General features: G+C 32.2%; 1 protein-coding gene across 1 annotated transcript; it reads left to right on the forward strand.

Moving 5' to 3' along the window:
- Window positions 1-8,767: 8,767 nt before the first annotated feature.
- On the forward strand, window positions 8,768-14,326 carry LOC140856075 (mediator of RNA polymerase II transcription subunit 15a-like). The gene is made up of 4 exons (XM_073253246.1): window positions 8,768-8,978; window positions 9,289-9,400; window positions 10,289-10,412; window positions 14,125-14,326. The coding sequence occupies exons 1-4, from the start codon at window positions 8,821-8,823 to the stop codon at window positions 14,160-14,162; spliced, it is 432 nt and encodes a 143-aa protein (XP_073109347.1). The 5' UTR covers window positions 8,768-8,820; the 3' UTR covers window positions 14,163-14,326.
- The last annotated feature ends 295 nt before the right edge of the window (window positions 14,327-14,621 follow it).

Consider the following 14,621-nt stretch of genomic DNA (forward strand, 5'->3'; position numbering starts at 1 on the left):
TGTAAATGATTGGGTCAAGTATGTCACCAGCCAATTTAATTATTTTAGGTGAGCTCACAATCAATCCAATTAATTTTATACAAGCTCACCAACAAATCTTCCCAACTAAGTCACCTCAAGAACTAGTCAATACACTATGTGATTATGGGTTTGGACAAGCCTATCCCATAAAAGTTGCAAAGAAAGCAAAATAAGCAATTTTAAGTTCATTCAAGCTAGACCTTTCAATAAGGCCATATCAATGGGTGGATTGCCCTAATTTTGATCCAAAATTATCCTAATATTGATATGGTCTTACCGAAGTGAATATCATATGTATAATGCATGGATTAAGAAAAATGGTCCCCTATGCTATTGTATATGAATCACTAAGTGACCCAAGTGACTTGATTTAATTTAAAATCAATAATTTATATTATCAGTATACTTCTAAACTTTAAGATCAAAATAACCACTACAACAATATAGGTTATTAGCGATAAAATTTTTTCATTGCTAATAATCTTTTTTCATCGCTAATAGTTATTAGCGATAAAATTTTCGTCACTAATATTTCATCGTAAATAATTACATCGTTGATAATATTTTATGATAGAAAAAAAATTTCATCGTGAATAATTGATTATTTATGATGAAAAATTTTTGTCGTTAAAAATTTTTTTTTTTGAAAACTATTTACGATGAAAAATTTTAGTCATAAAAAAATATTTACGATAAAATTTAATATCTCTAATAAATAATAGATTAATAGTAATGAAAATATTTTTATCCTTATTAATTTAATTAAAAAATTTTATGAAAATTAAAATTTTAAAAACTTTTAGCGACAAAAAATTTCATCGCAAATATGATTTTTTGCAATAAAAATTTTTCATCACTAATTTATAAAATATCAGTGACATAATTTTTTCATCACAAATGTAGTTACTAGCGATGAAAATATTTTCATCGTTAATAATTTAATAATAAATTTTTTTGAAAATCAAATTTAAACAATATTAGCAATGTAAAGTTATGTCATAAATACAGTAATTTTTGATGTAAATTTTTATCGCTAATAAATATCAATTATTTATGATGAAAATATTTTCATCATTATTAATTTTATATAAAATTTTAATATTTTTAAATTTATTAAAAATTTATTTACGACCAATTTTTTATTGTTGTAAAATATTTTTGATGACCAATATTTCATCAAAAATAATTTCATCACTAATAATATACATATATTTTTTAAAAAAAATAATTTATGAATATATATTTTTAATTTATATTTATAATATTTTTTTATAAATTAAAAATATAAAATATAAACAAAAAATTTACATAATAAATTCATAAATAAATTTTATTATTTTATTATATTAAATTAAAATTATGAGAGATTTGAAATAAAAATAAAAAACTACATAAAAAAGCCATCAAGTGTCGGCATCTGCTGAAGGAGAATGAGCTAAGGAAAGAGAGCACTCGAAAGAGCTCGGACCGGCCTGCTACTGCCTCATCAGTTATATTATCCACTCCATCTACGCCATCTGTTCCATCATCTAGATTTGGAGCCGCTGATACTCATCGACGCATATAGTAAACTCATGAGCTTATTGTTGATCCTCAGTAGCCTGCCTCTACACTTCCGTCAATCGAGTATCGTAGGCAGTATAGATGTCAGCCCTCGATGAGCGTGAGGATGAGGGAGCAGTATCTCATACGCTAGACCCCTAACATAATAGGATCTTGTACCAAGCATCTGATCATAGATCTCGTCATCTGTGGGTGCGATCGAGCCCTCAGGGGTAGGCTGGGATCTCATATCTGTCATACAGTCCTGAAAATTAAAGTTATAACTATTTTAATTTTATAATAAAAATCAAACTATGAATGAAAAAATAATTAAAAAAATTTATAAAGAGCTCCTAGCTCTCCATCATCCACTCCTCTGACCGTCGCTGGTGGGTTCGCTAGTAGATATTGATCCTACCAGGAAGCTCGCCACTCTTATCATCTCTCTACAATTGAGAATAATTAATTAAAAAAAAATTAAATAGCTAGAGAATTATATACTAATTAAAAATTACTTACCATCTGCTCCATGTGACGAGTGAATGACCTCGAACCCCCATAATGCGGTATGGTCTGTCTCGCTTGATTCACGATATTTTGAACACATCTTCTTTATACAATTACCAGTCAAATTAGTAGATAACAAATTTAATTTAAGAATAAATGATTCAATCATTAAACTCTAAAAAAAAAAATTTGGATGTGTAACCTGATATGCCGGATCATCGTAATACCGGCATATAACAGTCCAATCATCCATAGTGATGCTGTCATAGGGCCGCTACCACGCTGCCTCTTCCTCATGATTTTGCATCATATGGTGCCAATGTTGATGGATGTGGTGGCGATAATCCTTGAAATGCAAAGATAAATGAACGTCCATGGCTTGCCGCACACGATCCTCCTTAAAATCAATAATATCAAAAACACCCTGTCAATAACAAATATTAGAAGAATACCATACTAATTAAATATTCACGATATAATTTATTTTACCTATAAATGGGTGTAAAAAATCTCTCTTTGAGCCGGTACAACGTGACGCCAATCGAAAAGCATCACAGGGGCATAGTTGCGGCATATGATGCCCAGCTCGCTCTGCCACGCTCGCACCATCTCCTAATGGGCCTAGTGTAGTCGGGTGGTATCTCGATACGGAGATGCTGTCCCGGATGCTCGCATCTCTAATGCTCTAGAGTGAGGTTCTTCGATGGACCTCACCCTCGCCTCACTATCGATGAAAATTGATCTGAAACAATAATAAATAAATCATTAATATGATAGCTATCCAAATAAAAAAATAAAATTTTATTATATAAAAAAATAATAATACCATTCGAACCCACCTCACTCGAACCCATCTCATTGGGACCTGCTAGTGTAGGACCCTCCAATGACGGAACTGGTGCGACAGTAGAAATCGATGAAGGCACCTCAACCTCCGAGGTAGATAGCGAATGCGAACGTCGTCATCTATCTCATGATGCCATACCTGCAATTCTTAACATATAAATAAATATAATATTAAATAATAATAACAACCTCGATCCAATTCAGATTGTGATTCAGATTTTATTTTTATTAATCAAATAATAAAATATTTGATTAGTATTTTATTTTTTTATTATTTTATTATTTTTTATTTTATTATTTTTTTCTTTTCTTTCTTTCTTTTTTTCTTTTCTTTTTTTCTTTCTTTTCCCCCTCCTCTTTCTCTTTCCTTCCTCCCTCCCTGCCGTCACGCACCGCTCCTCGACTGACCCCCTCCCCATTTCGCCATCGGTCGTTGATCGCCCCCCTCCCGGCACCGTCTCCTCCAGCTGACCCCCTCCCCGACCCAATGGCACCGACGACCGCCCACGGCCCCCTCCCCACCCCTGTCTCGCCCCTGGCCGCACATGGACCCCATCCTGCCCCCGTTTTGCCCCCAACCGCTGGCCGCCCCCTCCCCAGCCCCATCTTTGGCCCCCGACCCCCTCCCCAGCCCCATGGCATCGCCGGTCGGGTCTCCATCCCCCGACCCCCTCCTTGGCCCCGTGGCACCGCCGGCCGCCCTCCTCCCCTCCCCACCCCTGTCTCACCCCCGGCCGCCCCTCGACCACCTCCCCACTGACCGACACCCTCCCCGGCCTCGTGGCACCATCGGCCCCTCCCCCCGCAACCCCCTCCGTCCCCCGATGGCCTGATCAACACAAAAAAAAAAAGAAGGGGTTCGAAGAACCTTACCTCCGACGGACGGCGACAGCAACGGCAATGATGGTGCGGACGACGGACGGCGGCAGCGATGGGCTCACTGATGGGAAGAGAGGGGGGAGAGCATGGAGAGGGAGAGGGAGAGGGGAGAGGGAGAGAGGAGAGGGAGATGGGAGAGTTTAAGAAGAGCACAGAGAGGGAGAGGGGAAAGGGAAAGAAGAGAGGAGAGAGGGGAGAGGGGAGGGGGAGAAGTGGGTTTAGCGCGATGGGACGTTGAGTTGATGAAAACTATTAGCGACGAAAATTTTCATCGCTAATATAATTATTAGTGATGAAAATTTTTTTCATCGCTAATAATTTTCACCAAAAAAAAATTTGCAAACAAAATTTTCCCTCTAAAAAAAATATTTACGATGAAAATATGATTTTCGTTGCTAATAATTCTCATAAAAAAATAAAATTCTCACTAAAAATTTTTTCTCTAAAAATTATTAGCGATGAAAATTTTATCATTAATAACTTTATTAGTAATGAAAAAATTATATTCGTCGCCAATATTTCCCATCAAAAAAATACCCACAATAAAAATTTAAAAAAATTATTGGCCACAAAAAGTATTTTTATCGTTAATAAGTTTATTAGCAACAAAAATTTTATTTTTATCACTAATAATTTAAAAAAAATATCACTAAAATAATATTCTCTCTAAAAAAAATTTGCCAAAAAAATTATTGGCGATGAAAGATTTCGTCATTAATAATCTTATTAGCAACATAAATTTAAATTTCATCACAAATAATTTCTGTAAAAAAATATTTCTCTACTAAAAGTACCTTCTCAGGTATATTCATGAATTCTAGCAGCCTTAGGATATGTTCATGCCAATCAAAATTTATGAAGATTGCAGATCTGTGCAGAAGAATGAGATGAATATGAGACAACCATCATATGGATCATTTTGATTCTCCTTGATCACAAAAATAAGGCAAGTTCTTTGATATTTTGCTCCAATCAAATATAATTTATAATTAAAAAATTTAACTAATTAGATTTATTTTTTTGATGGCAACACTGCCATGAGTTGATTGAAAGATTTGAATGGACATCCGAACTCAAATTTAATCTGCGAGCAGCTAAGATTCTTGAGATCCGATGCAAAAGGAGGATCTTTAAGTGATCTGTTGGCCTTAGTTTCTATATAGAGTTTAATCTTTTTGATGGAGGATCAACATCAATTGGTGATTCTAGAGATCAGACTGTTGTGGTGCATCATTTGTCGTAGATTAAGGACAGCATTCAAGAAGTTATATTTTTCTCTTAAAGATGTTATAGGATTTTGTTGTCATAAGGGATTATTGGCCAAACTTTTTTGGAATGGTTTAGAAGTAAATAATACAATTTAGTCTATCGAACAGTTGATAAAGTTTTAATTTTTATATAGTTGGAAGTTGATATTTTTTCTGAATCAAATTCCTTATGTTTAATTTTCTGAGGTGGTTTGCTCTTGCATACGGTTGATTTGGTTGTCGGTGAAGAATTTTGTTGCATCATCCAACAAAGTCTGAATACTGAGAGAATGATTTTCTTTTAGTATCGAAAGTAATTTTTTTAAAGTTTTGATTTTTTTTTTATTAGCGATGAAATTATTTCATCATAAATAATAGAGTATTTACGATGAAAATTTTTTTTCATCGTAAATAGTCAATTATTTATGATAAAAATTTAATTTTCATCGTAAACACTAAGTTATTTATGATGCAAAATTTTTATCACAAATAATCTATAATTTATATATTTTTTAATTTTTTTCTAAAAATATTAGCAATGAAAATATTTTTGGTGCAAATAATTGACTATTTATGATGGAAAAAAATTTTCGTCGCTAATAATCTATAATTTTTGAATTTTTAAAACTTTTTTATTTTTTTCAAATATTAGCGATGAAATCTTTTTATCGTAAATAATTTAGTATTTGTGATGGAAAAAGATTTTCATCACAAATACTTAATTATTTATAACGTAATATTTTCATCATAAATAATCTATAATTTTTAAATTTTTTAAATTTTTTATTTTTTTTCCAAATATTAGCGATAAAAATTTTTCATCATGATTAATAGAGTATTTGCAATGGAAGGATCTTTTCATTGTTAATAATCAATTATTTACGATGTAATATTTTTATCATAAATAATATATAATTTTTGAATTTTTAAAATTTCTTATTTTTTTAAAAATATTATCGATAAAAATTTTTTGACATGATTAATAGAGTATTTATGATGCAAGGATCTTTTCATTGTCAATAATCAATTGTTTATGATGTAATACTTTTATCATAAATAATATATAATTTTTGAACTTTTAAAATTTTTTATTTTTTTAAAATATTAGCAATGAAAATTTTTTATCATGATTAATAGAGTATTTATGATGGAACAATCTTTTTGTCATCAATAATAAATTATTTATAATATAATATTTTCATAGTAAATAATCTATAATTTTTAAATTTTTAAAATTTCTTATTTTTTTTCAAGTATTAGCGATAAAAATTTTTCATCATGATTAATAGAGTATTAGCGACGGAATGACCTTTTCATTGGAAACAATAATTTATTTATGATGTCATATTTTCATCATAAATAATCTATAATTTTTTAATTTTTAAAATTTTTTATTCTTTTTAAATATTAGTGATAAAAATTTTTCATCGTGATTAATAGAGTATTAGCAACGGAATGACCTTTTTGTCATAAATAATCATTTATTTATGATGTAATATTTTTATCATGATTAATAGAGTGTTTGCGATGGAATGATCTTTTCATCATCAATAATAAATTATTTACGATATAATATTTTCATCATAAATAATCTATAATTTTTAAAATTTTAAAATTTTTTATTTTTTTTCAAATATTAGCGACGAAAAATTTTTATCATGATTAATAGAGTATTAGCAATGGAACGTCCTTTTCATCATAAATAATTATTTATTTATGATGTAATATTTTAGTCATAAATAATCTATAATTTTTAAATTTTTTATTTTTTTAAAATATTAGCGATGAAAATTTTTCATCGTAAATAATGAGTATTTAGGATGAAAAAATATTTTTATCATAAATACTATATTATTTATGATGTAATATTTTCATCATAAAAATCTATAATTTTTAAAATTTTAAAATATCTCATTTTTTTCAAATATTAGTGACAAAAATTTTTCATCATGATTAATAGAAAATTTATGATGGAATAATTTTTTTATCATAAATAATCTATTATTTACAATGTAATATTTTTATCATAATTAATCTCTAATTTTTAATTTTTTTAATTTTTTTTATTTTTTTAAATATTAATGATGAAATTTTTCATCGTAAATAATTGAGATTTGCGACGAAAAGAGCATTGCATTGCAAATACTCGATTATTTACGATGAAAAATTTTCATCACAAATAATCTGTAATTTTTTAATTTTTAAATTTTTTTATTTTTTTTAAATATTAGCGATGAAATTTTTTATTAGAAATAATGTTATTTTTGATGAAAAAATATTTTTTATCGTAAATACTTAAATTACTTACGATCAAAATATTTTCGTCATGAATATTTAAAAATTTAAATTAAAATAAATATTTTATTATTTATGATGAAAATTATCGTCGCAAATAATAATTAGTTACGATGAAATTTCTTTTCCATTGCTAATATAAAAGTATTGGTGATGAAAAATTATTTTCATCATAAATATTTTATTATTTATAATGAAATTTATTTTTCATCGTAAATTCTTATTATTTGCGACGAAATTATTTTCATCGCAAAAACTCTCTTTTCTTATAGCGAACATAAATTTCATCACATTTTTTTTTTTGTTCATTACATTTTTTTTCTCAATTTTTCCATCGAGCTCATCAACTATTACATCAAATACAAAAGTCACAACCATTGCAGTTTCTTGAAGTTCATCACAAAAGAGTCTACAGTTCAATGGATCCACGACCACTTCATGAAACCAAGCTATGGTCGTTATGGCCCATGCCATTAACTCCTGTACCATTGCTAATCCTCCTCCCTTTGACTGACAGGCTGGTGCTCCGAAACAAGGCATGCCCCCGCTCCCCCAACAAGTTTTCATCCTTGAAGGCAAAGCATTCCTCCAATTACTGGGATTCCAAAGAAGGATGGCAAGGGAGGAAGATAAGCATGGTGTTTGATTAAAATGTGTTCCACCTTAAGTCCTCCCCAGCCTCCTCTTTGCATCCTCCCCACCTCCTTGTTTCTTCCTCTTGTCCTCCCCAAGCCCCTGCCTTTTTCTTACCTCTTTATTGCCTCTCCTCCTCTCGGCCTCCTCCGTCAACAGAGAGATTGAAGAAAGAAAAAAACTCAAGTGGAGCCTGAGGCTCAACCTGGAAGCCCAAAGCTCGGTATAGAGCGGACTTGAGTGGCCAAGTGGATAGTATGGTTTGTGAATAAGTCTAAACATGGGTCCTGTCCATATTAATTTTATCAATCTTAGTCTAAAAAAATTTAGACCAATCAACCTCTTAAATTTTGCTCTAGTTCAGCCAGACTCCATTGCTTCTACTAAAGCTTTTCTTTAATATATTCAATCCAGCTCGTTTGCTTATATTATAACCTTTCCAAAATAATAAATAAACAGAGTTGCAATACTTGCCTAATATTAAAAGAATCGGATCGTTGACATGGATTTGAATTCCTTATATTAGGAAATAGATTTACTACTTTGGGCATTTATTTACACCCCAATTAGAATTCAAATATAACTCTTTAGGAAATCGGTAAATACCCATATAAATTCGGTGAGTCTTTAAAAGGAAAATAAATCAAGAATATTCGAAACTCGCTCGTAAACATCTAGAAAATCAAGGAAATAATTTCTATCCACAATTAGAATGATACGATATCTCCTCTTTTTATAAGGGGCAGTTGTCTTCCTTCCCGAATGACTCTTCCCAGTTTTTAGCGCTCACCCCACTTCCCCTTTCTTGTCATTTCGTCCTATCTCTTGCATCCGCTTGGTTGTTCTGCCGATGGGTTACCTCCGCCGCCGCCGAGCTTTCCGATCGTCGACGATGGAAGGGAACAGTTGGAGGCCCGCCCAGGGGGAGTCCTTCGCCGCTGCCTTGGCGGCCCGTGATTGGCGGAGCCAGCTGCAGCACGATGCGCGTCAGAGGATCGTCAATAAGATGTAAGCAGATCTCGGACCTTTTTTTTTTTTCTCTTTTTTTCCTCTTGCGTTTTTACGTTTGTAGATGAACAATATTTTTTGACAGCGCGATGAGGTTTTGGGTTGAACGCTGTCACTATATATTTCTCTTTATCTTTTTTAAGTCGATAGGTTTGAGGGAGTTTATGGGTTTGAGCTTGTTCTTAAAGTAACCTTCACGGATGAGTCTCCATCATCAACAATATCCATGTAGCCACAAAGTTTTCCCATTAATAGTTTCTTCATGAAATTCAACTCCATTCTTAATGGCATTTATTGTATGTTTTTGCAGAATTGGCACTTTAAAGAGACACTTGCCTATTCTTGTGTCGGAAGACTTAGATGAACTTCAAAAAATTGCTGTACGTTTTGAAAAGAAGATATATAGGACAGCTAACAGCATGGTTCGTTCATTGCCCGAATCTCAAACTCTTCTTATGATTATTTTATAATGCAAGATGGATTATTCGTGCAATAAGCAATAAACCAAGTTGATCAAGTCATCCTTATCAGGATATGTTCAATTGTTTATGATTCATTTGTTTTCCTTCCTTTTCGATGGCTTTCTGCTTGTCTTTGGGAGAATGGGAGAGGGGCTGGTAAGATATCAAAGGAGTTTCAATTGATCGATAAAATTGGAACATCATTGGTCCATGCTTATAAGATGCATTTGTTAGGTTCGTAGTCAAATCTCAATAAAAACATATGAGAGAAGCTACATTTAGATTTTCTGTATATTAATGAGTTGGCTGGCTATTATGATTTAGCATGCTGAGTGGCTTATTGTAGAAACTATTGTAGCTTTGTCACTTGTCAGTGCTTATCTTAATCAATGGAGAAAAAGAATGAAAAATCAAATGTCCTACGGATCTTGCTGGACTTGCAAATATTTTCTTGACTTGACCATGGTTGTTTGATCTACTTGATGTTGGCAACTATCTACTGTTTGCTAACCTTTCATATTGCAAATCATGCTTTTGATTTTTTTATTTTAATTGTTATGTATTGTTCGGTTAGGAATAGTAGGTTTAGATAATCAAATTCTGCTAGCTGTAAAGGCTTGATTTAAACTGTGAACATATCAAAGTAAGTATTTGGATAGCTAGTCTAGGCCAATCAAATTGTAAGTGAAGCGAATATATTCATCTATAAGGTGGATCGGTTATTCTTCTTATTGCGTGTGTTCATTCTCTTTCTTAAAAAAAGGCATAATCTGTGTTTCCACTCATTCTCATTAATTTGAATTGTTGGCTCTTATGGAAAGTATTTTGTCTGACTTTCTGATACTGCAGCCTGATTATCTAAGAAAAATTGCTTTAAAAATGCTTTCACTGGAGACAAAGACTCAGCATACTCCTCCAATTAACCCTTCGCTACCGAGCACCATCATTATGAATCAAAATGCTGCAAAGCCAGGTATTGACATGATAGAACTCATTGCTTCATACTAATGCAATATCATAAATGATTTAAATTAGATATTCTAGGTATTGGAGAACTTGTTGTATGCGTGGCATCTAAAAGAAACTCACAGTTACACTCCATTTGTTTTAGCATCTAATTGTTTATTTTCACCTTTTATTTTGATTTATAGTTGATGTGAAGCAGATAAATGCTATGAGCCTTTTCTAAAAATGAAATATCATTTGGTGTTGCACCATGTACATTCTTTTCCTACCTTTGGTATAGTTATATTTGGTATATTTCTTCTCTATAATTGGCATTTAATGTTGTTTCTTACTATGTTTTTCTTGTCCTTTTTAGTTCTTGTTCTATGCATGTGATTTAATAGCTTGAATGGATCAAAATAGGATAGTATTATGGAAACCTTCAACCATATTTAACCTCTTTAAAGAAGATTTTTGGGAAACTTTCCTCGGCAGTGCCAAAGGTCTACTATTTGGTCCAATATATAGGTTTAGCTTTGGAGATCATTTGGTCTCTAGAGCCAACAATGGATTAATGGCAACCCTTGCCACTCAGATCCATGGTCCAAATAGTGGCCTGGTTGGAACACCCTTCCTCTTAGCAGAGCAAGTACATATTTCTAAGTGCTCCACACCATGCGATAGTTATAGTGTCTGTTGAACAGCTCTTCATATATAAAACTCTTGCATTGTCTTTCAATCGAACTTTAGCCCTTGATCATAGGCTCTTGGAGGTGTCGGTCAAACACCAACACACAGATTCCATGCACGGAGATGATTCAGTCTATTCATCTAGAAATAGAGGGATGCTTGCTGGAGCTACAATCTTCAAGATTCTCTCCTTTTCTATAGTTTGTGACAAAGATCTGATAGTCAGATCTAAACATAAGTTTGCCAGACTCTATGTACTAGTTAGGCTTGAGGTTTGGCCTTTGATTTTCTAATGTTAGTAATTGCTTGGCTGAAGACCAAAGTATGAGTTTTGACCTCCTCAAACAGCAAATCGAAGAGGATGATACCCATGGAGAAAAGCAAAACATGGAACTCCCCATCCATGCTCCATCAAGCCTTCATCTCTTTTTGCATGAAGTCAAGGGGCAATCGCAACCAAAGAATTTACTTAGTAGGGCCAATCTCCACCACCTGCAATGCCAATCAAGCTCTTCATCAAAGAATGCAACTATTTGTGTGAATTTCTCCTCCAAAGTTCTTCTTTCTTATGGATCTTCACAATTAGATATTTAAGATATTGGAAAATTGGAAAGCACCAATAGCTAGGAGTTAGCTCCAACATACATGCTTTGAATTGCATTTCATCCTATTTGTCTAACATGGAAGGACATAGTCTTCTATCCACTCTAACAAGTCTCTCTAAAACATGTTCTCATATTCTCAATCTCAATGCCATTAGAGCTTGTTCATTGGCAATTTATTCTCTGATTGTGGAATAAATTCTAGTTTTACCTCAATAAAGGCCTGTATTAATTTGCTTGTTCATATATGATATCTTATTAATGCTTCACTATGGTATTTATATTTGTCAGTCAACTGCTTTAGTATGATCTAGGAATCCATGATCACCTTGACCATTAAGATTCCATTGTCCTTCAATCATTAAAGCTTCATATTTGGCCTAGTTGTTTGAGTAGGGAAAGCTTAGTTGAAAAGGAAGCTGCAACCTTTTTCTAGTTGGAGACACAATAAGGATCCCTGCTCCTATGGCTTCATTAGTTTTTGAGCCTTCAAATATTAACTTGCATGGCTCGCTCTATTTTGGCCATGCTTCCTCACATCATTGTTTTTATTTTTTAAAAAATTAAATAATAAATGATGAGTTCTAGAGATGATAAATGCGCATTCATATAAAAGTTCTTTGAAGAAGCCCATCATATTTACACTCTATAAGAAGCATTATGTTGTCAATGGAATCTAGGCTAGGATTCAAGGATAGAATTAATCCAGAATCTTGGCAATCAAGGGTCAACTATAATTTCAGCAATCAAGGATCAAATTAAGCCATAATTAACAATACTGTCATTGACTATTCTCCTTTAATTTTCTGTCAATAGAATCTCTAGGAATAAAGGAAAGAATCAAGCTATGATCTCAACAATAATCTTAGCAATCATGGATAAACTTAAGTCATAATCAGTAGTGCTATCTTTGAATATTCTTCATTGATTTTTTTCTATGATTATGCATGTAAATATTCTACAATTATCATAGACATATTTATCACTTTTGTACAGCCACACATACTACTTTTGTATAGCCACAGTTACCATTTTTTTATCCTCCACATCAGAGCTATTCCTCTTCTATTATCTTGCCAAAGTTTTGATCTTTGGCAAATTTCATCTCTTTCTCAATCTTGCATTTTCTTGGCCTAGTGATTACTTTTGATTTGATCATTTCTTTGTTCCTATAGTCATTCCAATGTCATCTCTATGAAGTTTGATGGTAAGAATTATCCTATCCAAGAATTTCAAATTTGCACATTTGCAAAAGGCAGTGATTTGTTAGGGATTTTGGATTACACAAGTTCGAAAACTATGGATGCATGAAAAAGGGCAAGATGGAAAACCATGAATGCTCATGTTACAACTTTGCTTCTTAAGTGATGAGCTTGCGAGCTTATGGTAAAGCTTCAGAGATGTAGAAGTACTTGAAGCAAATTTATTCTCAGTTAAACCAAGCATGAGAGTTTCAACTAGAATTTGGCATCTCTCAATATGATCAAGGTGACAAAGATATTCAAATGTACTCTAGCTTCATGGCTCTTTGGTCTTAATAAGATGCATTATAGCAACATCTATCAAAGATCATCCTTTGAACATAACATTGAAGAATACAAAAAGAGTAGAGTGATGCAACTTTTGATGAAACTACATCCAGGATTTGAATCAGTTCATATGAATATTATTATTTCATCAAGATCTTGATGTTGCATTTCATATCTCCTTTGAGAAGAAACTTGGCTACATGCACAGGCCATAGTTGATCATTCAACAACAAATTTTGATGGTGCTTTATTTTCATCAAGATATCAGAAGAAGCCAAAGACAAAGGATCTTGACAGCATTTAGTGCCATTAATGTAAGAAAATATAGTCACACAGTCTCACATTGCAAGAAGCGACATTATTGTAATTGTTGTCTGATATGGGTTACATCATTTTTGAATGTCGCCTTCTGGGTAAATGAAGACAAGGGCACAAAGCCTATCATACATTGATAGCCAACCCAACCAATATTATTCTCGATATTCAAGCCTCTCTTACTTCTAAAACCATTTAGAAAATGATTCAAGAATCAATTGCTTTTGCTTTTTTTTTTTGGTAAAGTAGCTTATGCTTTTGTAGGTGTTATCTCAAATACTCTTTCTATTACTAGTACGTTTGATATAAAATATCTCTCATCTCAGTTGGTTTATAGATTCAAGTGCCTGTAATTATATGATTGGTTGGTATTGAAGATTTTTTTTCTATTCAATTTAACTCTTCTAATGCATGTATAACAACTATCAATAGAGAAAACTTATCAGTTTTTGGTATTGGTGTTATTCCATTTACCTCTGAATATTCATTCCCATTATTGAATGTTTTTTATGTGCCAAAATTAGCTACATAATTTATTTCTAATTGTAGATTTGTTGAAAATAATTGCTTAGTTCATTTTTCTTGTGTTGGTTGTTTGGTTTAGGATCGGTGCACCCAAAAAATGATCGAGAAGGGGCGTAGCCATGGACGACTCTTTATGCTCCACATTGATGATGACATGCCATTTTCTTCTAGTTTTCTTCTTCAATTACTCATGTCCCCTTTTCCAAAAAAGTTTGGGATTTTTAGCATTGTTTTCATGGCCACCTACATCCTAATAGGTTGCCGTTGACTTTAAACTTTATTATGCCATTTAGTAAAGTTGTGCTCTCTTTAAAACTTATAAAATTTTATTTTCTATGAGTTGCAGAGTTGATGTTGCACCTTTTAATTTAATTCATGGTAATGTAATATTTTTCATTTTATGACTATTTTTTATTTTATCATAAAAGTTCATCATTAAATAGAGCTTTTGTAGATTACCAAAAAATGGAGCTTTTGTATGGTAGGACAGCAATTTTAATGCAAAAAGTATTTTTGATTAACTCACTAATGATGATTTTATAATTTATCACTAAAATTTATGTCGTTAGTGGTGAT

This window comes from Elaeis guineensis, chromosome 3, assembly GCF_000442705.2.
Source record: "Elaeis guineensis isolate ETL-2024a chromosome 3, EG11, whole genome shotgun sequence".
NCBI classification, from domain to species: Eukaryota; Viridiplantae; Streptophyta; class Magnoliopsida; order Arecales; family Arecaceae; genus Elaeis; species Elaeis guineensis.

Excerpts from the sequence above, each read along its gene's own strand:
- LOC140856075 (XM_073253246.1), top strand. The coding sequence starts at position 8,821 with ATGGGTTACCTCCGCCGCCGCCGAGCTTTCCGATCGTCGACGATGGAA. Across the intron at positions 9,401-10,288 it reads ATAGGACAGCTAACAGCATG|CCTGATTATCTAAGAAAAAT; the intron begins GTTCGTTCATTG and ends CTGATACTGCAG. Across the intron at positions 10,413-14,124 it reads TCAAAATGCTGCAAAGCCAG|GATCGGTGCACCCAAAAAAT; the intron begins GTATTGACATGA and ends TGTTTGGTTTAG.